General features: G+C 35.8%; 1 protein-coding gene across 2 annotated transcripts; it reads right to left on the bottom strand.

The window, feature by feature from the left end:
• Positions 1-15879: 15879 nt before the first annotated feature.
• LOC108489533 (receptor-like kinase TMK4) lies at positions 15880-20359 on the bottom strand. Of its 2 annotated transcripts, XM_053020023.1 has the most exons (4): positions 17887-20359; positions 17036-17443; positions 16433-16516; positions 15880-16137 (listed from the first exon to the last, which is right to left on the bottom strand). In XM_053020023.1, the coding sequence occupies exons 1-3, from the start codon at positions 20132-20134 to the stop codon at positions 16506-16508; spliced, it is 2667 nt and encodes an 888-aa protein (XP_052875983.1). In that variant the 5' UTR covers positions 20135-20359; the 3' UTR covers positions 15880-16137; positions 16433-16505. The 2 variants fall into 2 exon arrangements, with proteins under 2 accessions (XP_052875983.1, XP_017649644.1); XM_017794155.2 differs by lacking the exons at positions 15880-16137; positions 16433-16516 and having other exon boundaries at positions 16561-17443; positions 17887-20358.
• Positions 20360-27891: the final 7532 nt, after the last annotated feature.

Raw genomic sequence — 27891 nt, 5'->3', positions numbered from 1 at the left:
TTCGGCCTTGAAGCATTAAACAAATGTTGGTTGAGATTTTGATATTTTGAACAAAGATAGTTGTGAAATGGGGTGAAAACCATTAAGTTATACACATAAAAATCCAGCAAGAAGATTAAACTACTAAATGTATTCATTTTAGATCAAGACATCAAAGAGGAGAACCAAGCAAAGGCAAAGCAAAGATAATCGAGTAGTAGATTGGGAATCATTTCATCCGATATAAGGTAAGTCATTAAGCACTTATTTGTACTAATTTAAAGGGTCGTAATGTCCAAGTAATGATGCTGAATGGAATGGTAGAATATATATATAAACATGTATGTATGTGGCGATAAAAATATTGAATTGAAAGAAAAGAGGTGAGATGTATTGAATGATCGGTTTCGGCACTAAGTGTGCGGTGTAAACATTTATAATCACAAATTGGCACTAAGTGTGCGGGTTCAAATTATACAGCACTAAGTGTGCAAGTTTGATTATATAGCACTAAGTGTGCGAGTTCGACTATTAAGCACTAAGTGTGCGGGCTTATTGCACATCCTCTAATAAGCGTACATGTTCTATGTGCGGCCTTACCGAGTCAATCATGGACAGCGATACGAGTAAACACCTTGAGCTCATGAGGAATGGACATTTTATTTATATTTGAAATTTTGGTTTGGTAAGTCTTGATCTATGTGGTGATTATGCTCGAAAATAAATGCATGCAATGTCATAAGGCGTAATGTATGAAATATCAAGTAGGGCTTGGTATGTGACCAAACCGAAATGCCTAAAGAATTATAGTACCGTTTGGGGTGTGGATGGAGGATTTTAATCCGCATTAATTATTTTCTTTTATGGTATATTATTACTGAACGGCAATATAATGCTTATGGCTTACTGAGTTATATACTCACCCGGTGTTTGCTTGTCGCCATTTTAGGTTTCTCGGACTCGTCCTTTTTGCGTGCTCGTGATCGTCATTGGAGTCATCACACCGGCTATCAACTTTTGGTATTTTTTGTGTAGTCGGTTTAGGAGAACATTTTGGCATGTATAGGCTAATATGCTTTGTTGAACTTTGGTATGTAAACTTTTGGCCATGCGAAAATGGCATAAATGCTCGGTTGGATTTAGTTCTCCAATGTTAAGTCACAAGTCTTGGTAATTCGATTTCCATGCCTTATGCCATGGTTGATTATTTTGGTGTTAAAATGCATGTTATGGCAATAGTGTAGTAGGGAGATGTTGGATAATGATTAGCCTCTGGTATGGCTAGTCATGATCATGATTTGTGACATGTATGATGAATCACTAGTTAGATCAAAGGAAATCATGAAATAGGCATAGTTGCTTTAGTGACAGGTGCTGGCAGCAGCAGTAACGTGAGATTGAAAAATCACTAAAAATAGTAGGAATGGTATTAAATAGTAAATAAATTATTTAAATGTACCTTGATGAATCTACTTTTATATAGAAGAAACGAAATGGTCATATGAGTTATAAGTTAACAGATATTAAAGTTCTTGTGAAACAGGGCCAGAACGGTTTCTGGATCCCCTGTCCCGACTTTGGAAAATCATTGTAAATTAACCAGAGATAATTAGGAGTCATACCATATATGTGTAGATTCCTCTCTGAGTCTAGTTTCTATAGAAACAAACGGCATCAGTATTGAAGCCCTGTACAGGGAGATATCCAATTCGTAATGCACAAAGGTCAGTGTAGTCGATCCCTGCAACAGGGGAGACTTTAACTAATAAACTGTACTAATTGGCTTGACCAAAAATTCTATAAAAAAATATGTAGATGGAATTATGAGTCTAGTTTCAGGGAAAAATTGCGAAACTAATTTTCGAGTTGTAAAACTCAAGTTATGAATTTTTGAGCGACTAGTACACAGATTGGCAGCTTGTCTGGAAACTCTCAATAAGTGGGTTGAAGTCTGTTAACACCTCGTGTTCGACTCGCTGACGGTCTCGGTTCGGGTGTTACATTTTATTGGTATCAGAGCTATGGTTTAGTCGGTTCTAGGACTACCATAGCGTATGAGTCTAGCTATACATGCCTTAATGTTAATGTTTAAATGTGTGATGACTTGACGGTTAAAATTTTTGTTTTGATTAGTAAATGGATCCGGTGTAGAGAGAACCTTGGCGGATGACGTTGAAAGTGTAGCGGCTGCTCTGCACAAGGGACGCCGCTGTTGAACCTCAGTCATCTGCGAATAATCAAGGTGAGGAGGCAAAACAAGCCTTCTTTACCATGATGAATGAGTGGGTAGCGTAATATCGCCCGAACCAATCCGGCTGTCCAACAATTCCCGAATTTAAATAATCCACCCCAAGGGCTGTAATGCCATCGATTCTTGATCCTATGAGGCCGAGTAAGCCACCTGTAGACTTGATTAGAAAGCGGGGCTGAGGAGTTTAAGGCCATAGTTCTTGATGATGCCGAAAGAGCCGAAGTTTCGCTTGATAACACCATTCGGTGTTTGATGAACTATCATGCACACCGATGAATGTCTAAAGTGTGCTATATCCTTGTTGCGAGACTCACTTACTATTGGTGGAGGACTTTGATCTCCATAGTCCCAAACGAAGCGAGTTACTTGGGATTTCTTTCAAAGCGAATTTGAAAGAAGTATATTAGTCAACGGTTCATCGATCAAAAGCTTAAGGAATTCTTGGAACTCAAGCAAGGCCGTATGACAGTACCTAAATACGAACATGAGTTCGTAAGACTTAGTCGGTATGCTCGGGAGTGTGTGGCCGATGAGGTTGCTATGTGCAAAAGATTTGAAGAAGGATTGAATGAAGATTTAAAACTACTAGTGGGTATTTTGGAGATAAAGGAGTTCGTGACGCTGGTCGAACGAGCCTGCAAGGCGGAAGAACTTGGAAAGGAGAAGAAAAAGGCTGAATTTGAAGCTAAAGACTATCGTAAGAGATCGATGGGTAAAGCTCCGTTCGATCGTAAAGAAGTTCGTGGAGGACACTAATAAATCGAGGACGATGCGGAAATTTCCATTAGAAAGCACGACCATCGACGGACTCCCGAGCTACTTCGGTGGCTAGTGTGGGCAATAATCGTCAAGAGAGACCTGAATGCCCCCAATGTGGAAGACGACACCTAGGTGAATGTTGGGGTAAGTCTGTTAACCGGGCCTGTTACGGATGTGGTTCGAAGGACCACTTCATTAGAGATTGCACGAAGCTAGATGAGAAGAATAAGATGCAAGGTGCAAGATCGAGTGGGGCGACGACTAGAGGTAGACCCCGAGGATTTCAGGAGGTAGGGGTGGTAATCGAGAGGAGCCACCGACACGTACTGTTCGATCCGAGACCCGTGCTCTGCTAGAGCATATGCCATCCGCGCACGAGAGGAGGCATCCTCCCCGACGTTATCACGGTACTTTTACTCTCTTTGATACTAGTGTGATTGCATTGATTGACCCCGGCTCTACTCATTCATATGTATGTGAAACTTTAGCATCCAGTAAGACTCTACCTGTTGAGTCTACTGAGTTCGTAATTCGAGTGTCAAACCCTTTGGGTCAATACGTACTCGTTGATAAAGTGTGCAAGAGATGCCCCCTAATAATTCGAGAATCTGCTTTCCTACCGATCGATGCTTCTACCATTTGATGAATTCGATGTTATTCTTGGTATGGATTGGCTGACCGTACATGATGCAGTGGTGGACTGCAAAAGGAAAACCATTGATTTGAGGAGTGCAAATAATGAGGTAGTCCGAGTCGAGTCTACTGATTTAAAAGGAGTGCCAGCGATAATATCTTCTATGACCGCTCGGAGATATGTGAAAAAGGGGTGTGAAACATACCTTGCGTATGTGTTTGAAAGTAAAGAGACGGAAAAGAAACTCGAATCGGTACCAGTGGTTTGTGAGTATTCAGATGTTTTTCCGGAGGAGTTACCGGGATTGCCACCGGTTCGAGAAGTGGAATTCGGCATCGAAGTTGTACCGGGTACTACGCCGATCTCAATAGCTCCGTGATCGTATGGCATTAACGGAGTTAAAGGAATTGAAGGTCCAATTGCAAGAATTGATGAGATAGAGGTTTCGCCGACCGAGTTTTTCTCCATGGGCGCACAAGATTGTTTGTGAAAAAGAAGGACGGAAGCATGAGGTTGTGCATCGACTATCGTCAACTCAATAAAGTGACGATAAAGAATAAATATCCGTTGCCACGAATTGACGATTTGTTTGATCAATTAAAGGGAGCCTCGGTGTTTACAAAGATAGATTTGAGGTCGGGTACTATCGGTTGAGGGTCCGAGAATCGGACATACCCAAAACCGCTTTTAGAACGAGGTACGGTCACTCTGAATTCTTGGTGATGCCGTTTGGGCTCACTAATGCCCTACGGTGTTTATGGATTTAATGAATAGAATTTTCAGGCCATACTTGGATCGGTTCGTAGATGTATTTATCGATGACATTTTGGTCTATTCGAGAGATGAACCGAACATCTTGAACACGATGCTAGTGTTGCAAATCTTACGAGATAAGCGAGTTATATCGCAAAGTTCAATAAATGTGAATTTTGGTTGAAAGAGGTTAGCTTTTGGGGCACGTGGTGTCCGTGATCGGTGTCGAGGTGGACCGAACAAAATTTCGACCATAGTCGATTGGAAACCACCAAGGAATGTTACCGAAGTTAGGAGCTTTTGGGGCTTGCGGTTATTACCGACGATTTGTAAAGGTTTCTCGACAATAGCCACGCCAATGACGGCTACTCCAAAAGGATGTTAAGTTCGAATGGACGGAGAAATGTCGAAAAGTTTCGATCAACTGAAAGCTTATTTGATGAAGCCCCAATTCTAGTGCAACCGAATCGGGCAAAGAGTTTGTCATTTATAGTGACGCATCCCTACTTGGGTTGGGTTGCGTATTGATGCAAGAAAGGCGAGTTGTGGCCTATGCGTCGAGACAATTAAAGCCACATGAGAAAAATTATCCGACCCATGATCTCGAATTGGTCGCCATCGTATTCGCCTTTAAAGATATGGCGACATTACTTATTTGGTGAAAAGTGCCATGTGTATTCGGATCACAAAAGTCTCAAATATTTGATGACTCAAAGAGACTTAAATCTGTGACAAAGACGTTGGCTCGAGCTGTTAAAGGATTATAAGTTGGTCATTGACTATCACCCGGGAAAGGCTAATGTGGTTGCGGATGCCTTAAGTCGTAAATCACTATTTGCGTATGAAGCGATGAATGTACACTTGTGCATTCTACCCGACAATGTGTTAGTAGCTGAATTGAAAGCCAAACCATTATTGACACGTCAAATTCGTGAAGCTCGAGAAAGTCGACGATGAGTTGGTTGCAAAGCGGGATGAGTGTGTTCGAACAAGGAATCGAATTTCAGATTGACGACCATGATTGCTTGACGTTCAAGGGTCGATTATGTATTCCAAGGAATTGAACTTGTTTGATGATTTTGAACGAGGCTCACGGTGAGTCGAATGTCAATCCACCCGGGGAGTACGAAAATGTACAACGACCTGAGACACCAGTTTTGGTGGCATGGTATGAAACGAGACATTTCCAACTTTGTTTCGAAGTGCTTAGTATGTCAACAAGTAAAGGCGGAACATCAAGTGCCCACGGGTTTGCTTCAGCCAATCATGATACCTGAATGGAAATGGGAACGAGTCACGATGGATTTTGTATCTGGCTTGCCAGTGTCGGCAAGCAAGAAAGATGCAATTTGGGTCGTCGTTGATAGATTGACTAAGTCGGCTCACTTTATCCCGTCGCACGGATTTTTCATTGGATAAGCTAGCTGAATTGTATGTTTCTCAGTTGTGAGATTACACAGGTACCGATTTCTATTGTGTCGAGACGAGATCCGAGATTCACCTCACGATTTTGGAAGAAATTGCAAGAAGCTTTGGGTACCAAGTCGCATTTTAGCACCGCTTTTCATCCCCAAACCGATGGTCAATCCGGCGGATAATTCAGATACTTGAGGATATGTTGAGATGTTGCATCCTCGAGTTTAATGGTTCATGGGAACGGTATTTACCCTTGATTGAATTCGCTTACAGCAATAGTTTTCAGTCAAGCATTAAGATGGCGCCTTACGAGGCTTTGTATGGTCGTAAATGCCGTACACCATTGTTTTGGATGAGCTCGGTGAAAGTAAAATTTTTGGGGTGGATTTGATTAGAGATCTTTGAGCAAAAGTTCGAGTAATTCGTGAAAGTTTGAAGGTCGCTTGAATCGTCGTAAGTCGACGCGGATTTAAAACGAAGAGATATTGAGTATCGGTGGGAGACAAAGTGTTTCTTAAGGTATCACCGGAAAAGATACTCGATTTGGCCGTAAGGGCAAATTGAGTCCGAGATTCATTGGGCCATATGAGATCTCCGAACGAGTCGGCCCGATGGCGTATAGGTTGCTTTTACCCCCGAACTCGAAAGGATCCACAACGTTTTCCATGTTTCGATGCTTGACGTTACCGATCCGATCCTTCGCATGTAATAAACCCTCCGAGATTGAAATTCAAGCCGATATGAGTTATGAAGAAGAACCGATTCAGTATCCTAGCTCGTGAAGTGAAGGAGTTGCAAAACAAAAGGGTTCCGTTAGTAAAAGTGTTATGGCTCAAACACGGGATGGAAGAAGCTACTTGGGAACCCGAGAATTCTATGAAAGAGCGTTACCCAATCCTTTACTGGTAAGATTTTCGGGACGAAAATTCCTTAAGTAGGGAGAGTTGTGACAGCCCAAATTTGACCCTAGTCGGAAGTGGTTTGGGACCACTAAACCGAGTCACCGAAATGTTTGAACGTAATATTTATTGTCTAGAATATGTATTTACGAATGTGTAAAATTTCAAGCTTTGGTTTAGTCGATTGCATGTGAATTCAGTTAGTAGGACTTGTATGTCACTTTTGAAAAATGATAGGCTAATCTATAAGGACCTAATAGTACATGTAGTCAAAAGGAGGACTTGCATGTCAAAATCCCCCAAGTGCTAGTGGCCGCCATGACAAGGAAGCATGGGCAAGACATGTCATGAAACATGTTGGGTGAGTGTTTTATGTTGAAATAAATAAAATAAGGTGCATGAGTAATAAAAAAAAAAAGTGTGTGTGAAGGCTTTCCCTCCCTCCCATTGCCGTGCAAGTGAGAAGAAAAACAAAAAAAAAGCTTTGTTCATCTTTTTTTCCATCCTTTTGGCCGAAAATCTCAAGGGAGAAGAAAGGGTCCTTGCTCATGGTTGGTTTGGAATAGGTTGGCCATCCTTGTAGCTAGATTAAGGTATGTTTAATATGGTGCCATGAGATTCATGCATGTTCTTAGTTGCTAGTTTTAGTTCTAATTAGTCCATGATTCAAAACCTTGCTATGTCATGGGGATGATAGTATGAAATGAAAATTTGAGATAAGTAAGGTTAAATTTGATTTGGAAAAATCGCCATATGGGTGTATATGTTTGTAAAAATATATTTTCTTTGTTAACTCCTTACAATCGGTTGTAGGAGTAATATTGGCTTATAAGGTTGAGTTGATTCATGATGTTGTATGTTAGGATTAAAATACTTGAGACTAGATTAGCTTAATGGTGACCATGCATTCGGCCTTGAAGCATTAAACAAATGTTGGTTGAGATTTTGATATTTTGAACAAAGATAGTTGTGAAATGGGGTGAAAACCATTAAGTTATACACATAAAATCCAGCAAGAAGATTAAACTACTAAATGTATTCATTTTAGATCAAGACATCAAAGAGGAGAACCAAGCAAAGGCAAAGCAAAGATAATCGAGTAGTAGATTGGGAATCATTTCATCCGATATAAGGTAAGTCATTAAGCACTTATTTGTACTAATTTAAAGGGTCGTAATGTCCAAGTAATGATGCTGAATGGAATGGTAGAATATATATATAAACATGTATGTATGTGGCGATAAAAATATTGAATTGAAAGAAAAGAGGTGAGATGTATTGAATGATCGGTTTGGCACTAAGTGTGCGGTGTAAACATTTATAATCACAAATTGGCACTAAGTGTGCGGGTTCAAATTATACAGCACTAAGTGTGCAAGTTTGATTATATAGCACTAAGTGTGCGAGTTCGACTATTAAGCACTAAGTGTGCGGGCTTATTGCACATCCTCTAATAAACGTACATGTTCTATGTGTGCGGCCTTACCGAGTCAATCATGGACAGTGATGCGAGTAAACACCTTGAGCTCATGAGGAATGGACATTTTATTTATATTTGAAATTTTGGTTTGGTAAGTCTTGATCTATGTGGTGATTATGCTCGAAAATAAATGCATGCAATGTCATATGGCGTAATGTATGAAATATCAAGTAGGGCTTGGTATGTGACCAAACCGAAATGCCTAAAGAATTATAGTACCGTTTGGGGTGTGGATGGAGGATTTTAATCCGCATTAATTATTTTCTTTTATGGTATATTATTACTGAACGGCAATATAATGCTTATGGCTTACTGAGTTATATACTCACCCGGTGTTTGCTTGTCGCCATTTTAGGTTTCTCGGACTCGTCCTTTTTGCGTGCTCGTGATCGTCATTGGAGTCATCACACGGCTATCAACTTTTGGTATTTTTTGTGTAGTCGGTTTAGGAGAACATTTTGGCATGTATAGGCTAATATGCTTTGTTGAACTTTGGTATGTAAACTTTTGGCCATGCGAAAATGGCATAAATGCTCGGTTGGATTTAGTTCTCCAATGTTAAGTCACAAGTCTTGGTAATTCGATTTCCATGCCTTATGCCATGGTTGATTATTTTGGTGTTAAAATGCATGTTATGGCAATAGTGTAGTAGGGAGATGTTGGATAATGATTAGCCTCTGGTATGGCTAGTCATGATCATGTTTTGTGACATGTATGATGAATCACTAGTTAGATCAAAGGAAATCATGAAATAGGCATAGTTGCTTTAGTGACAGGTGCTGGCAGCAGCAGTAACGTGAGATTGAAAAATCACTAAAAATAGTAGGAATGGTATTAAATAGTAAATAAATTATGTAAATGTACCTTGATGAATCTACTTTTATATAGAAGAAACGAAATGGTCATATGAGTTATAAGTTAACAGATATTAAAGTTCTTGTGAAACAGGGCCAGAACGGTTTCTGGATCCCCTGTCCCGACTTTGGAAAATCATTGTAAATTAACCAGAGATAATTAGGAGGTATGCCATATATGTGTAGATTCCTCTCTGAGTCTAGTTTCTATAGAAACAAACGGCATCAGTATTGAAGCCCTGTACAGGGAGATATCCAATTCGTAATGCACAAAGGTCAGTGTAGTCGATCCCAGCAACAGGGGAGACTTTAACTAATAAAATGTACTAATTGGCTCGACCAAAAATTCTAGAAAAAAATATGTAGATGGAATTATGAGTCTAGTTTCAGGGAAAAATTACGAAACTGATTTTCGAGTTGTAAAACTCAAGTTATGAATTTTGGAGCGACTAGTACACAGATTGGCAGCTTGTCTGGAAACTCTCAATAAGTGGGTTGAAGTCTGTTAACACCTCGTGTTCGACTCCGGCGACGGTCTCGGGTTCGGGGTGTTACACGATACCTAATATCTGGTATCCCGACATTGTCAAGCGTATTGAAATTAGGGGACATTGGGAACTTTAGATATCACAATACCCTAGGGCCAATACTGTAATATCACTCTTGGTAGCTCAATCTTTCTTGTTTCAACACTGTCAAGGGTATCACAACTTTCATGCTTCGATTTCACGATACCCCCTTCTTGGTGATATTCTCGCTCCATTTAGGTCGTCGTTAAACTCCCTACATCATCCACCAACCCAATTAGATGCCCCAGATACCAATTGGTCATCTCGGGTATCAAAATGACATAAAATGCACACTAATCACTTATTAACACAAAGAAATGGAACTAAGCAAAAACATGACAAATGCATGTAAATTGCTTGGGAACAAAATCGTTAAATGTAATGGGGAGCCTAATTTGACACGTTAAATTACGACAGATCAAAAAGCAAAAGAAAACTTACCAGTTGCTTCTTCCTCTAAAGGGAAGGGAAAACACACTAAAAGAAACAAGATTAAGTCCTTTGGGTCACTTCAAGTGGAAAGAAAGAGAACCAAGAAGTCTAAAGACTTATCCAAGCCTAAATGTTTCTTCTGCAATAACAAAGGACACTTCAAGGCAAATTGCAAAAAGTTAAAACATTACCTAGTCACTAAGGAAAAAGGTATGAGATTCTTTATGATAAAAGCTTGCTTAGTGGAAGATTGATCACTTGTTATTAATTCTGGAGCCACTAATCATGTGTGTGTTTCTCTATAGGGGTTTGAGGAAACGTAAGACCTTAGAGATAAGATCATATCATTGTGGACCGGAAATGGGACAAGTTTCACTACTAAAGCAACGAGAGATGGACATCTTTATTTTGATAATTTAGGAAGATTATTTTAAAAGATGTTTTCTATGTTCCAAGCTTCAAAAGGAACTTAATTCCTGTTGCATTTATTTCAAGACGACTTGACCATGAATTTTAATAATAGTATTGTAATATTTAGAAACCGCAATCTTATCTGTAATGGATGGACGTAAAATATCTCTATTTTATCAAACCAAAGATGTACACATTGCTTGAAACTGACATTTCAAATAAAAGACTTAGAATATCTCATTCTAATGAGTCGTACCTTTGGCATTTGAGACTTGGTCATATTAACTAAGAAAAAATCACTAGACTTATGAAAGATGACACTTTATATTCGTTTAAACAAGTTGATCTTCCATAATGTGAATATTACTTCAGAGGTAAGATGACTAAGCAATCTTTTAATGCAAAAGGATTGAAGGCTATGAAACCCTTAGAACTTGTGCACACTAACGTATGTGGCCCATGAACATCAGTGCAAGAAGTGGTTACGAGTATTATGTAACATTTGTTGATGATTATTCCAGATATGGGTATCTGTACCTAATGTACTGCAAAAGTGAAAACTTTGATAAATTTAAAGAGTTTTAAGCAGAAGTAGAGAAACAATTAGGTTTACCTATAAAAACACTTCATTCTAATCAAAGTGGGGAATATTTATCAGATGAGTTCTTAGGGTATCTCATAGATAATGGAATTCTATCCTAGATAACCATGCCAGGAACTCCATAATAGAATAGTGTGGCAGAAAGAAGAAATCAAACTTTTTTAGACATGGTTTGATCGATATTAAGTTATTCGAAGCTTCCTATCTCCTTTTTAGGAAATTTACTATATTCTGAATGACGTACCAACTAAAGTAACATCTAAAACTCCATATGAATTATGGCTCAAAAGAAAGCCAATCTAAATCATTTTGGGATTTAGGGATGCCCAGTCCATGTATTAGATAAAGATGCGAGGAAGTGGGTTCACGAGTGAAATTTTGCATGTCTTTGGGATATCCAAAAGAAACAATGAGTGGTTTGTTTTATAACCCGAAAAATCAAATAATGATAGTGTCAACTTGTATTACTTTTATTAAGGAAGGTTACATGAATGACTTCATACCTTGAAGTAAAGAAGTATTCAAGGAACTTTCGATAAAAACACAAAGCCTTATAGAAACAGTTCCAAAACTAACTCCTAATAGTAAACCTGCAAATGATCAACATCATAGGATACTTCGTCGTAGTGTAAAGGTCTCTCATAGGCCCGAGTTCTTTCAATCTAGAGGATATGTTTTAAACACTGAGTCTACCGAACATAAAGATGATGACCCACTCACATATGATGAAGCGATACAGAGTGTTGATTCCAAGCTCTAGGAAATAGCTATAAAATCTGAGATAGATTCTATGAATACCAAATTAGTGTGGGAACTTGTAGACTTGCTAAAAGGGATAAAACCCATAGGGTGTAAGTGGGTCTACAAGAAGAAAAGAAGTGTGAATGGAAAAATAGAAACTTACATGGTTAGACTTACAGCAAAAGGTTATACTCAAACAGAAGGTATCGGACAAAGAGACATTTTCTCCGATTGACATTCTCAAGTCAATTCGCATATTATTATCCATTATGGCAGCTCTCGATTACAAAATCTAGAAAATGGATGTCAAGATAATGCTTTTCAATGGCTATCTTGAAGAGAGCATCCATATATGCAACCCACCGAATATATAGCTAAAGGAAATGGGCATAAAGTTTGTAAACTGCTTAGATCCATATATAAAATTAAGAAAGCATCTCGCTCATGGAATCAAAGATTTTATCAAGCGCACACATTTGGATTTGAGAAAAATGTTGATGAACCTTGTGTTTATAAACGTATTGGATATGGAAATGTGATCTTTCTCATTTTGTATGTCGAATACATTCTACTTATTGGAAATAACATAGGGACATTATCATCGGTTAAACTATGGTTAACTTAACAATTTAGTATGAAGGATTTGGGAAAAGCTAACTTTATTCTAGGTATTCAAAACGTATGGGATAAAAAGAACAAAGTGATAGCATTATCACAAGCTTCATACCTAGACAAAATGTTGGAACATTATGCAATAATCGATTCAAATAAGGGATCTCAACCTTCTGTACAGGATTACATCTTTCTTTTAGGACTGTCCTAAGATAGCGAAAGAAAGAAAGAAGATGAGAAAGGTTCCTTATGCTTCTACAGTAGGAAGCCTCTGTTGGATTTGGTATCTTAAGTATAGTATTTTTTTCTATGTACACTTGTATTTTTTCAAACAAATTGGTTAAATAAAATTATTCATGAATTACATTAATACCCTTTGTATATTGTCCTTAATGGTTTTAAATGCAAAGAAAATTGGAAGCAAATACTAGCACATTGGTTGTCTAATGTTTAACTAATATTAAGCAATATTACGTGGTCAGATCGTAATATGAAAAAATAGCTTATATTAGTAGACAAACCTGAACTTGTCCTTAGTCTAATAAAAAATGAGAAAACATGTTGAAAGACTAATATGTCATTTATCAAGTCCAATTGAGAAGATAATTTGTCTTGGTCATCGGAGCGGATGACTCCCAAAAGATAGAAACATAGATTTGACTGAATGGACTGATAGTACATCGGATAGGACCCAAGTAGAATAGATCCTAAATCCGTTTCTGGATTTATTCACTTGTGACATTCATAGTATGACATACCTCTTGAGTGGATGATGGACTATTTACGCATGACTCGTATACTTTAATAGAAGTAAAAGCCTATCTTTGAATATATAAGGAAACGAAAGTTAATGTGTAATACCCCTCGTCGACCCAATCGCCAAGTCCGAGCTACAAGATGTTACAGTTGCTAACGGAATAATTACAGACATTTAACGAATAAAACAATTTGAAACCCAATAATTTAAATCATTTAAATCATTCAGTGCAAATTAAAACCTTTTCTGAGTCTTATACGAGCTTACGTAAGCTCTAAAGTTGACCCAAAATTGAATAAGGTCTAAACTGCAAAGAATTCAAAATTTCAAAACGACGTTGCAACATGACTTCCTCCACGTCATGAAGTCACCAAAATAGTTTGTCACGTCACGTCATCGGACCACTTGATGTCAGGACATCACAAACTGTTGGTTATCGTCGCAACGAGGGGAGTTTAAAGTCAGGACAATGAATCTATTTGGTGCAAAAGTAGGCCATTGGGTGTTTGTTTTGAAACCAACCCTTGAAGGTAGTTAAAACAAAGTAATTAGAAACATTTAAATTTGCTCAAAACATCCTAAAACCATGCCAAAATATATCATACATCATCCTCCTAAACATCTAACCAATATGCCAAATTGGCGCTAATACACAACAAGGCCATATGAACCATTACAAGCCACACAAGCTACTTATACCATTCAAACCCAACTCACTTTGATTTTCAATATATATATATGTATACTATATAACATCCAATCCATGAACATGAGCAACTTGGCATTACCATAATAGTTCATATTCAACTATGTCTCAAGGATTCTAGAAAGAAGAATGGTAAAGAAGGGTAAATCATGCAGTGAATGAAGTCCTGGTTGAATCGGTCAATATTTTTCCCGAGGATTCAACTTGGGAGAACGTACAAGGCTTGTAGTAGCAATATCTTGGTTTTGATCCTTGAGGAAAATGATCCAGTTTGTAGGAGGAGCAATTGATACGGACCAAAATAGAAATTCCACTGTTTTTAATTTTGTTTATTTCAATTATGTTATTTTCTATTTCAATTGTGTTGCTTCCTTTTTAAACATTGTATTTTACCTTTTCGCTTTAATGATATAGAACGTTTTGGGGAGTGTCAGAGGTACAAGGATCGTTTAATGAAACAGTGTGTTTTGTCCTTTTGTAAGACAACTATTCTGATCGTTTTCTTTCCTCTTTTTAACCTCCATTCACGCAGAGGAGTTAGTTATGAAATTTGGCATTGGTTTTTCCTATTCGTCTTCTTCTCTCTCAATCCTCAATCTCTCTCTCTTTCTCCCTCACTTTTCTCTTTCATTCCTATTTTATCTGTTTAAGTTCTTCGACGGTAACATATTTTTATAATTTTGAAGATTTTTCATAATTTTTGAATTTTTATTTTTAAATTTTTTAAATTTTTTCTTTTTAAAAATGTTTATAAAATTTTATAGATTTTTAAAATTTTATTGAAAATTTGAAAATATTATAATTTATATATTTTTATGCTTTTCTTTTACTTTTCATTAAATTTGGAACTATTTTCATTTTTAATAATTTTTTTAAATTTTAGATTTTTATTTTTTATGTTACGCTTTTTATAAAAAACAGTTTAGTAAATTTTCAGTATTTTTAGACCTTTTTAATTTTTTATGGAAGTTTAAATTATTTATTGGTATGGCATATCGATAAAGATGAAAACTCATTTTCTATACTAAAAATAGGATCGATTATAAAAATCACACGCTCATATTCTGAAAATACAAAACAAACAAATTTCAGTAGTCAAACTATTGAATAAGATGAGGTTAAAAATCCAAGAACTAAAGGTTCCACTTTTTGTATTGAAAAATGAGGTTTTTAATTCTTATGAATTTAATTCAATAAAATTTCATCCAGTAAAATTGTAAATAAAGCCATATATATATATATATATATATATATATATATATATATATATAAAAGGCAATTCTATATATATAAAAGGCAATTCAAGATAAAATGCAATAACTTTTATGGTACTTTTACTTAGATTAAAAAATTCAATCATTGGCTAAGATTTAGATCCAACGTACTAGAGGCCAATGAGGCCTTGGCTTAATACCACCAACTATAGATCTTGTCTAGATTCTTTTTTTATTTAAGTCTAAATATATTACAATTTCATATAGATTATGTTATATAATATTGACTATTTAAATATGTATTATTTGTAAAAGTTAATTGCATCAAATATCCTCAAATTATGATCTTTATTTTAAATTAATTCTTAAATTTCAAATTATTTTATTTACATCTCTAAACTATTGATATTATATCAATTAGATTTTCTCGTTCCTTAAATCGTTAATCTAATTGTTAAATAACATATAAGACATTATTTGACATTTAAAATGAAAACTTTAATGAAAATTATAAAATAGATATTTTAAGAAATCTTTGTTCCAAGATTTTCAAAACTCGTTTGTTTTTTTGTTTTTTTTTTTAGTTTTACATTATTTTTAAAGTTATGTAATAGCATTCTCTTTTTTTTAATTTTCTTTTAAAATTTAGCAGCATAAAATTTAACGTGATATTCAAAATTAAATTAATAATTTTAATAAAAAGAAGAGCTAACTCATAAATTAAAGAAATAACTATAACATGTTAAAGTTTAAGGTGTAATTTAAAATAAAAATGATTGTATGTTAAAAATGAAAACAGATGGGAGATGGATTATGTTGGAGAGATAATAGAATTGCAGGTAAGGCATAAATGCAACCAGCAATGTTGGACAGACAATTACGTATAGTATAGGCGTTAAAACATAATAGTTGCTGTCAACACAAATAATCCAAAAATAAGAATATGTTTAATCATTCATCCATCCCTTCTAAGCAATCAAATTGGAAGAAATCCCTGAATTGATAAATTTCCAACCACCACGTTGTGGGTCTGTCACACCTCAGCTAATCTTCTTACTTCTTCCTCTTCCTGCTGTCATTTTCATATTTTCAAACCCTAATTCAATTGGTCAGCTTGTCACGGTTACGTATCCAAACCATCAAATCAAAGCTTCATCTGGATTACAGTTTTTTATATAGGAAAAAGAAAGAGACAGGTACCACATGTGTAGTTGGCACTAACAAATATATCCTACTTTTTTCAATGGAAACTTCCCAAAGCCATGTGATGTAAGTATTGACTTTCAAGCTTTTATTCAGACCCACCAAACTGTTTACAGACCTAACTAATGCATAAGCTGAAGAAAGAGTTGATAAACTCGAACCTTAATCAGTTGATTCATGCTATCACTCGGTTTTTATCCTTTCTCTACCTCTAGGAAAGAAACCAACCTTCCTCTATCTCCAACCTGCAACTTATTATTATTATTTTAATAAAGAAATGAATAAAAAATGATTCAACAATAATTATACATTACAATAGAAAAAATGATTCAAAGAACATGATACAATCTTTCTTTCCCTCCCTCTCCTCCCCAAAAACCCTATTTTTCCCTCTGTAAATACTCCATCAAACAAAACAAATCATTCGGTTAGCTGTTGAAGAATATAATAAGAAACAACAAGGGTTCTTTTGGCTCGTGTTTAGCCCAACAAAGTAAGAGAACAATCAGAATAAATAAACATAATACGACCATAATACACTCCGTTATCGACTCAACAGCAACTCAACCTGGCCTTCCTTTTTTGTGTGTTTTTTGCCCTCGTAACATTTTTTACAGTACATACCTCTTCAAAATTATGCCACTTATCCCATGTCCATCACCGACCATCAGATGAGCTTAATGTGTCTGAAAATCCCGAGGGTTTTGCAGGGATACTTGATTGGGTTTGGGAGTATGATATATCACCATACATTGTTGAAGTACCTTCATCTGCTTGCCATCTTAGTAGAGCCTGAGGAAGGCTCATGTGAAGATCAATGCCCGAGTTTTCACCATCCTCTTGGGTGGTAGGTTTCCACAGCTCAACAAGGGGGCCCAACACATTTACAGCATGCCCCATGTCAGGTCGCTGATATGGTTCGCGAGCTGTGCAGTGTCCTGCCAGCTCAGCCACCTTGAAGATACTTGCCATTGTCTCCTCATCGCAGTTGATTGTTTCATCAACCACTTTCGGAATGTTGTCTTTGTTGGTAAGGACCCTGCGAAACCATGTGACCAGATGTGACCTCTCATCGGGTAAGGTCTCGTCTAAAGCTTTTCTGCCAGTTATTATCTCCATCAAGACCACTCCAAATGCATAAACATCCACCTTCGTAGTCACCCTTCCAGTTGCTGTTCAGATTAAAACAGTATCTCTATTTAGAAAACTATAATATTTAACCAAACAACAAAAATGACAACGTTACGAAACAGCCAGGCGAAAGGCAATAACAATACATTCAACCCAAATATCAAACATCAAATATTATAAATGCTAATCAGAAGACAACTGTTTCAGTCAATCATGATTTTTAATCTTTTAACATAAGAATACCGAATATGGCCTCATAACTTATAAAGTTTGCTGTTTAAGCAAGCTTGATAATACCATGTAGAGCCCCGATCATATTAACAATAATATATTAGCTATTCTGGGGTTGAGACATTAAGGATACATCTAAATTACATTGAAAGGTTTAATTTGCCTAGAGAAAATTATCACAGAATATGTATAACTAAGCAAGTAAGAAGCTCGTATAAAATCTTAAAGCATTTGAAGACAAAAATTCACATACCAGCATATTCAGGAGCAAGATATCCAAACGTTCCTGCCAACCTTGTCTCCACAGAGTATTTACCTTCGGGTGCATTTTTAACGAGTCCAAAATCGGCAACCTTTGCTCTCATGTCATCCCCAAGGAGAATGTTGGAGGGCTTCAAATCTCTGTGAATGAAACTTTGTTGTGCCAAAGAGTGCAAATACTCAACCCCTCGTGCAACATCCAGTGCAATGGTGGCTCTCTGCTTCCAGGTGAACGGAGCATATCCATTTTCCCGCCATTCAAAGAGATGCTGACTTAGGGTACCTTGAGGCATATACTCGTAAACCAAGAGTCTCTCATTACCATTAATACAGTAACCCAAAAGTGCAACCAGATGCCTATGCCTAACTTTTGTAAGCACTGCGATTTCTGCCTGAAACTCATTCATTCCTTTAGTACCGGTCGACACACATTCCATCCTTTTGACAGCAATCTGTGTGCCATCATGCAGCTCCCCTTTATAAACAACCCCGAAACCACCTCTTCCTAAAACATTGGCCTCATTGAAATTATCTGTCACTTGTCTTAGTACTTGGATTGAGATCACTACATTTCCACCCTCAAAAAAATGGTGGTCACTACGATCCCCACTGCTTTGGCTTAGCATTTCACTGGGAACTCCCCCATTCCCATTCATTCCGCCACCATTTGCTGGACTCTTAACCACACCCCTCTCAGCATCACTGCCCTCCACCTTACCAAATTTTCCGTACCTCTTGTTCATAATATACTTATAAGAAACAAAGCAAACAACAGCAACAAAAATCAATACACCAGCAATAATACCGACAATCATAGCAATCGAATTCTTACTATTGCCACTTTTCAAGTTACCATCCGAACCTCCAGCGGATGCTCCAGATCCTGAATCTCCTCCATCACCAGAACCACCAGATTTTCCAAGTAAACTATTCCCCGAGTACAAGAATTTTACTGAATTTGAAAATTTCGGAATGTCTCCACTAAGATTGTTATTAGACACATCAAGAAGCTGCAAACTAGTCAACTTAGTCAGACTATCAGGAATTGAACCGGTTAATCCATTACCATTCAGATTCAAGTTCTTCAATGAGGTGAGATTGGCAAAGGCCGGAGAAATCGTCCCGACTAAGTTTTTCTTTTCCAGATTCACTGTAATCACATTCTTTCGTGAATCACAAGAAATAAAGGACCATTCGCAAGCATCATTCCCAGGCCAATTATCAGAAAGAGACACAGGGTACCCAAAACCCCCAGCAATCTCAAGCAATGTAGTAACTTGAGGATTACAAGGATCCCCATTACTATTACAAAAATTATTGTTTCCATCAACAACTTTTTTCTCAACTGAGGTAGGAAATTCTGGGAAAGGACCCTGCAATTTATTATTAGACAATGAAACATTCTTCAAGTTTGGAAGATCAATTAAAGATTTGGGAACCGGCCCTGTCAACTGATTGTCTCTAAGCTGAAGATCGAAAATATCCAAACATTTAGACAAATCTGGGATCGGACCCGTAAACAAGTTTTTCTGAAGCCAAACCTGAGACAACTGTGTCATGCTGGATAAAACTTGTAAAGTACCAGTGAACCCAACATCCTGATTGTTGATCCAAAGATTCTGAACCATTGAACCACCGAGAGAAGCCGGTAATATGCCGCTCAAATTGTTGTAAGACAACCTTATACTTTTCAAGCTGTTCATAGAATCGAATATATCAGGCAAGGAACCGAACAAGCTGGTGTTGTCTAGTTGAAGTTCAACGAGTCCCGTCGATTGAGACAAATCTGGGAAAGTCCATGGACTTAAACCGGCATTGTCACTCAAACTCAGCTTTTGCAAGCTGGTTAATCCGGAGAAGGCGTTTGGGGAAATAGAGGTGAAGGTGTTGCTGTCAAGGTAAACCTCTTGTAAGCTGGAGAGGTTGGCGAAAGATGGGATGGTCCCGGACAAGGCGTTGCGTTGGAGTGACAAAGTCTGGAGCTCCGACAAGGCGGCGATGTCGGGGGAAAGGGTCCCAGACAGGGATTTGGAAGAGAGGTTGATGGAAGTAACGCTGTTGGATTTGTCGCAATTTATGCCAGGCCACTTGCAGTAGTTGTCTGAAGAAGAGGAAGACCACCCAGTGGGAGGAGGGCGGAAGGATGAAGCTATCTTGAGCATGGTTGCGCCGTCGTCCCCTGCGGCGAGAAGGGAGGAGAAAAGGAGGATGGGAAGGAGGATATGGTGGCGGTTAAGCATTTTTGCTTTTGGATTAGTTTCGGAAACCAAAACAGTTGGATTATCCAACAACGATGGTGTTTGTTGGATTGTTCTTTGAATATGGTTTTTTTTTTCGTTTTTTTCCTAACAGTGAAAAGAAAGAACAGTGTTTTAGGGCAAGGGAATACTTAGGGGAAAGACAAAAGAAATAATGAAAGGGAATTTTCTTAGTTGGAATTTTTTTAAAAAGAGAGAATATCTTACCTGTTTTTTTTTTCTAATAAAAAAAAATATGTAGAGTACTCAAAATAGTTTAAATGTCACATACATCCCTGTAAATTTTAAATATGAGCAAAATGGTCCATCTAAAAATAAAGTACTTATGTCCTGTACTTTTTAAAATGGATAAGAAAAATAATGAAAATAGCGTCAATTATTATCCAATCCAACTCTGAATTTTGAATTTTTTAAATATTATATAATAAAAAACAAAAAGTCCATACATTATTAAAATTAAAAACTAATAAAATTATAAAAATGTTTTAAAATAGTATATATTAAAAATAAAAAACAAATAAATATTACTAAAATACTCCAAAGTTCCGAAAATTTTAAAAAAACTTTAAACTAATCTTAAAAATTATTTTTATAAAACCTAAAAAATTTATATACGATTATAGAAAAAATTATAAAATTTATATTAATTCAAAGATTACGAAATTATAAAAATAAAAATTATCTAAATTTTAAATTTATAAAAGAAATATAGTTTTAATATTTTTTGTAAATAGTATCGCGTAACTTTTAAATTTTAATAAAAAGAGTGAAAATTCTAAAACAAACTGTGAGAATTCAAAAGATCATAAAAATCCAATATATATTCGTATATATAAATGTTCGAAAAATATCTTCAGAATATGAAAACAAATAAAATAAAAGCTCCAAAGTTTGAAAAAATTATAAAATTTTCCAACAAATATTTTTTCTCAAAATTAAAAGGAAACTTTATATAATATATATATATATGCAAAAAATATTCTAAATTTTATAAAATTTAAAAATTATAGAAAATAATGAATTTTTGAAATTTTAAAAATAAAATTAATTTTACTGAATATTTATATATTTTTATTTTATAATTTTTTGAAAGAATTTTGGAAAATTTTAAAATTTAAATTTTATTTTTCAGAAATTTGGTAATTTTAATTATTTTATTATTATTTTTGAGGTTTTGAATGTTGGGCATTATTTTAAAAATTTTAATAATTTTATTAAATTATTAAAAATTCAAATTTATACAATATTGTTTACAAAAAAAAAGACTACCAAAATAAATATTTTCTTTTATAGAACTCTCAATTACTTTGTTCATATATTTAGAAAATATAAGTTAAAAGAATTTTAGAATTTTTAAATATTTTTAATATTTTTGGGTGTTTATGTGTGTCTTTATATGGGTGAAACTGTGTATTTATATGATATGGTTACTATTCATAGATATGATACTGTAGGTAGGTTCTATGCATGTCGGCACGTACTCTACTCTAGGTTTAACATGTGTCTATATGATGTAGGTTCGCCTAAATGATGGTGTGTGAACCCACATCGTGCGGTCTCATAGAGGGGTTTGAGGGTCTTGCATGTGAACTTACAGTGTCACGCGAACTTGAAGTGAGAACTGTGCAAAACTCGACCTGAACCCAGTCAGGTTACGAGTCGGTAATAGTGAGTATCATAACAATTTATCCCCCGCCTGGTTTGAAGAAGAGTTATAAAGTGACTCTTATTGGAACCCAGTTCTATAAGATTTATAAAGTGACTCTTATTGGAACCTAGTTCTATAAGATGAGAAGTAACACAAGAAGAGGCTTATTAAATATACTTTATACCTTAACTTGCAACGTACACTTCGCCATGTGTTAAGAAGGGTAACAACTATAAGCAGCTGATTGTGCCCTTATTCTCGGATATATGAATCGTTAAAGTGTAAAAAGCCCTTTTAAAAGGAAGTTACTTGAGCCCTAAAAATTACATTGTTTAAATTAGAGATTTTAGAGAAGAAACCATTATTGAGAAAAACAGTATCAGAGGTCATTTCCATAAAATTTCCATCGTTCTTTCAATTTTTTCTTGGTTTTATTAGAACACTATGGCTAGGACTAGAATAAATGGTCGTATTATTCAAAAATCTCTTCGCGACACCATGAAGCAAGTACCCCGATGGAGGCTAAGGCTTATGTTTGCACTACAAAAGTGGAAGAAATGAATCCTATTTTGGCCACACGAGGAATTCAAATACCGAACTTTGCTTATGACTTCTCAATCCCTGAATTATTAAATCGGTTGAGAGACACCAACAACGGTGGTTTTTTACTTCCATTGCACGTGATAGAAGCAGGTTTCCATTTACCACTCCACCCCTTTTTCTATCACTTTCTCGATAAATACAAGATAGCTTCGGGGCAGTTATCTTGTTTTTCATTGTGGGTTGCAATGGCATACTTCATTGAGTGCAGTCGGGAAGAAGTGCCATTCATTATCGTTTTTTAGAATTTGTACCAATTGAAGGCCTACAATCGTGGGGGTTCGATGAGTTTATTTTATTTCTCACCTTGCAAAGATGTGGAATCCATCATTACTAACTGGTCTTTAAACCTTCGTCTAAATCGCTGCAAGTATATACGGGTTAAGTACAAGCTTAACAATGGCTTTGAATTTCCAACCGAGTGGTCGATACCTAGTAAGGGTATGTGTCTAAGTAAGCAAGAAGTTATTACAGAAGTAGGTTGGGATAGTATTATAGACTTCGCAAGGGTCGCATACTAGATTTGGAGGAAGTGCTAACTATTAGGAACATGTTTCAGCACTGACTCTTAAATCTAAGTCTCAATAGATGGAGGCAAGTTGATATTGATAATGGTGCAAACACCTTTGGATTACTACCTGCACAGTTCGTCTGACCACATGGTGCTACTGATGAGTTAAGGCTTATACTGTTGAAGAGAAAAAAGGAACCTAGAAATTATTGTTATAGCTTTTGTAAATTAAAGCCTCATCTATGGTCTTCTAAATCTTCAGGGAATGTAAAAAGTGGTGCAAACCCCCTTATGCTAACTGTTGGTGTTGATATTACACTTGTTGGTGATACAGGCATAGTTCGTGGTATTGAAAAAAGTTAAAAAGAATCTATAAGCTTATCTAAGAAATCGACGAATACATTGGTGTGCGATCTTTTATGCAGAATGTGTGATGTGATCCCTCTAGAATTGTTATTGGGGAAGAGAGTGCGAGCTGTAGAAAGAAGCAAAAGACTACTGTAGGAACTGCCAACATCGTACTAAGTAGTGAAGATGAGGGTAGTCCAATAGGGGAGTTTCATGGAAATAAAAGGAAAGATCGTGTTGGAATATCTAACAACTTAGCCCTTATTGCTACAGTTCCTACCATAATTTCATCTTCTCCCAACTCTCCTATTGATCCTCTACCACCACCAAGATTAACAGTTGCTAATGCTTTAGGAGTAATTGTTGATTATGGCCCTCCTAGTGGCTCCATGAAATTCACTGCTTCTGGTGGTGAGAGAGGAACATTATTTCTATGAAGTGAACATCTTAGCATGCAGAAGTTTCCCTACAGTCTTAGTGAGGTGAGCAAACAATGGAAACTTTTCATGCCTGAAAAAGTGAATAAGAATATCTATCCTTCTAGATCGTCCAATTATACAAAGAAACCTTCATTGCAAGAGTTTATACTTTCCCCTCAAGTTGTCTTAGTTGAAGCTGACATGGTCAGTATGGGGCTTATTGACAGTATTGGTGAAGCAAAATTGAAAAAGAAAAAAACTAAAAATGTTCATCACTTTACCATAGGGCACTAAAAAGGGCTCACAAATTATATACAAGCTTGGATGAAGAGAATTAGAAATTTTTGGAGCAGAATAGGAGACTACAAGAGCGTCTCACATTTGTTGAAAAAGAGGTTGAAAAGTTACATGAAGAGATTGTAAGTAAGCGAGCCGATAAATGCGTTTTGGAAGTAACCATAAAAAGTATGGATGAACAACATAAAGTTACTATGGCTAATCTGGTAAAGAGCCATGAAGAAGCTTTAGAGAAGTACAAGAGGAAAACAATGCAAAGCTTCCAAGACTACTTACCTGATTTAAAGCATAACTTCTTATTACACACTTAAGTAGTTGACAGTCTCTTCGATGCCCATAGGGTAAATTTTGATGCTTTTAGTAATCTCACTAATGCTCAATTGGATTTCGATGTTCATTTCACTTTTTGAGCAACTTGGGAAAAATCTGTGAAAAATGGAAGAATTCCAACAAACTTTACTTTGCTGAAGATTCTGCTGAGACTAATATGGCTCCCACAGCTGGATGTGAAGGTGATGAAAATGAAGGAGAAAACGAAGAAGATGATGAAGTGCTCGCCGATCCCCAAGATACCAACTCTAATTCTTAATTTCCTTATTTTTATTGTACTTGTTTCTTTTGAATATGAAATTTGTTTGTTTTGTATTGAAACAGTGTTATGTTTTAACTGTAAATTTATTTAAACAAACTACATAATCAAGTTGTTAGCATAAATTAGCTAAGAAATAAAGATTGCAAAATCAACTAACATAGGTTACGATCTTGAATCAACGAACCTTAATAATATTAGCTATGATCTTAAATTAGCTAGCTCAAATAAAATTGTTCATGGTCTTAAATCAAATGAACTTAAGTTGCGATCTTAAATCAGCAAACTGTTTGGAGTTGCGATCTTAAATCAACGAACTCAAGTGAAATTGTTCATGATATTGAATCAAATGAAATTAGGTTGCGATCTTAAATTAGCTAACCTTAATGATACCAATTGCGATATTAAATCAGCGAGCTATTCGAAGTTGCAATCTTAAATCAACTAACTCAAATAAAATTGTTCATGATCTTAACCAAATTAACTTAGGTTACAATATTAAATTAGTGAGCTATTCAGAGTTACGATATTAAATCAACTAACTCAAATAAAATTGTTCATGATCTTGAATCAAATGAACTTAGGTTGCGATCTTAAATCAGCTAACCTTAATGATATCAGTTGTGATATTAAATTAGTGAGTTGTTCAAAGCGATATTAAATCAGCTAACTCAAATAAAAATTTTCATGATCTTAAATCAAATGAACTTAGTTTGTGATCTTAAACGAGCTTAATGATATCAGCTGCAATATTAAATCAACGAGCTGTTTGGAGATGCGGTCTTAAATCAGTTAACTCAAATAAAATTATTCATTATAGATAAAATAGACAACATTTGCAGATAATGTATCTTTAATGAAAAAAGGAAAAATCATTCATACATAAGATTTCATTAAGTGGCTTGCATTTCATGTACGTGGTAGCACAAGAATCTCCATCTTTGTTATGTTGTAAACTTCATAAACTATCTTTTCTACCACTTTATAAGTTCCTTCCCAATTTAGAGTTATTTTTCCTTATTGCAATGTTGGAAAACTGACCTTGATATTTCTTAAAACAAGATCACTAACTTGAAACTTCTTGTTCTTGACTTTGGAATTATAATATCAAGTAACTTGTTAGGCTCATGTAGCATTCTTAATATTTTTTGTCTCTCTAGCTTCATCGATGAGATCTAAGTTGAGTCGAATGGACTCTTGATTGGAACCCTCGACAAAATGAATTATTATATGAGATCGCATACAAGTGTGGATGCAGTCTCTTGTGGATGCAGTCTCTTCTAACCAAGCACCTTTAGCCTCATCAACCTTCTTATTCAAAGATATTAGAATATTTTTATTCATTACTTCTACTTGATCATTTGTTTGGGGAGTTTTTACAGAACTTTGAGTGAGAGCAATTTGTAGATCCTTAAAGAATTTTTTTTAATTTTCCTTGAAATTGAGTTCCATTATATGTTATAATCAAGCATGGGATGTAAAACCTATAAACAATGAATTTCCAAAGAAAATACTTCATTTCTCTCTGTGATTGTAGCTACAACTTCAACTTCTATCCATTTATTGAAATAGTCTACAACAACTACTATGAATTTCTTCTGAGTTGTAGCTATTGGAGATAGGCTTAAAATATCTATTCCCCAATTTGCAAATGGCCAAGGGCTAAACATTATTTCAAGAGTTCTACTGGTGACCATTGCACCTTAAGCATATTTTTGGCAAGAATCACAAGTGTGAACCATATGGTGTGCGTCCTTCTGGACAGTTGGCCAGTAATTCCCCCGCCCGAGGACCTTTTGTGCTAGCTATATCCCATTTAGGTGATCATTGTATATTCCCTCATGAATTTCTCTCATAACATACTTAGCTTTCGAGGGAGCAAAACATCACAATATTGGTTGGAAACAACCCTTTCTATAAAGCACACCCTTTAACAGGATATATCTAATAAAATAAATGGTTTTAATTGGCTGAGAGATGAATAATTTTCAAATAAAAAGATATTTGAAATGTAAATAATAATTTTGTACCTTGCAACTTTATATTGTAGTTTAGTGAGCTCCTTCTTATTGAGATGGTGAATTTCTCATTGTAGAGCTTGTACAATTGGGGTCATCCATGTTTCTTCTTAGTTCAAACTGAAAATTTGTTGGATGTCACAGCTCGAGACATCTTTATATTCTAACAAAAATTTTCCTCTCTATTCAATAATAATAAAAAATGCTAACTTTGATAAAATATCAGGTTTGGTGTTCTCCGTTCTTAATAGTTGTCTAACATGTGCTTTATCAAATTGAGTGGGTAGTTGAGCTACTAGGGAGTGGTATTTCTTCAAGTTTCTCTTTTACTTCAACCTCACCATTAATTTGCTTCGGTACAAGTTAAGAATCAATATGTATGATCAGTTCCCTTACCCTTAGTTGTAAAGCCAATTGTAATCTTGAAATTAGTGTCTCGTACCCCGCAGCATTGTTAGATGTTTGGAAGCAAAAAGATAGTCCATAGAGCCACTCATTTTCATCAAGATCTACCAGAAAAACACCCTCTCCTAACCCAGTCTTCATTGTGGAGCCATCAACATAAACTGTCCAACACTTTAGCTTCGTAATTGGACTCGTTTGCCCTTGTGATGAGCTAACTACTACATATTGTGTGATGAACAGAAAAAGAATTTTAGAGGAAAATGTGTATTTATAATAGCACATCACAAAACAAAGTAAGTATCTATTAAGTAAAATTCCAATAATCTTGTGTGAATGATAATGTTCGAAATTAAAAATTACCTGCAAAGTCTGATGGTTTATTAAAAGAGCATTTCACCTTAAAATAGATTAGGATTTGGGCTTTGACCGCTATTCTTGAGGCATATTCTATTCCAAACTCAGCAAATTCAATTCCACATTTGGTTATTCTACCTGAATTATCTACTTTAGACATAATATCTTTGATAGGCTGATTAGTCATGACAATCATAGGATGAGCCTGAAAATAAGGATGCAACTTGTGAGCTACCATAATTAAAGTGAAAATGAGCTTTTCTATCTTTGAATACATTTGTTCACCATTTTGTAACACCTTACTAACATAAGCTATAGGAAATTGGCGAAACCCCTCTGCTTTGATCAAAATTGTTGCTACTATTTCATCCGAGGTTGCCAAATAAAGATAAATAGCTTCTTTACACGAGGCAACATTAGAAGTGGTGAGGATGTGAGATATGACTTGAGCTTCTCAAAAGCAACCTGTCATTCTTCTATCCAACTAAAAGAAGCTCTCAAGGCTTTGAAAAATGGTAAGCATTTATCTGTCATTCCGGAGATGAACCTG

Source organism: Gossypium arboreum, chromosome 10 (genome assembly GCF_025698485.1).
Source record: "Gossypium arboreum isolate Shixiya-1 chromosome 10, ASM2569848v2, whole genome shotgun sequence".
Lineage (NCBI taxonomy): Eukaryota > Viridiplantae > Streptophyta > Magnoliopsida > Malvales > Malvaceae > Gossypium > Gossypium arboreum.
This window is presented reverse-complemented; position numbering and strand designations above follow the sequence as displayed.

Excerpts from the sequence above, each read along its gene's own strand:
- LOC108489533 (XM_017794155.2), bottom strand. The coding sequence starts at position 20,134 with ATGCTTAACCGCCACCATATCCTCCTTCCCATCCTCCTTTTCTCCTCC. Across the intron at positions 17,444-17,886 it reads TCTTGCTCCTGAATATGCTG|CAACTGGAAGGGTGACTACG; the intron begins GTATGTGAATTT and ends TAATCTGAACAG.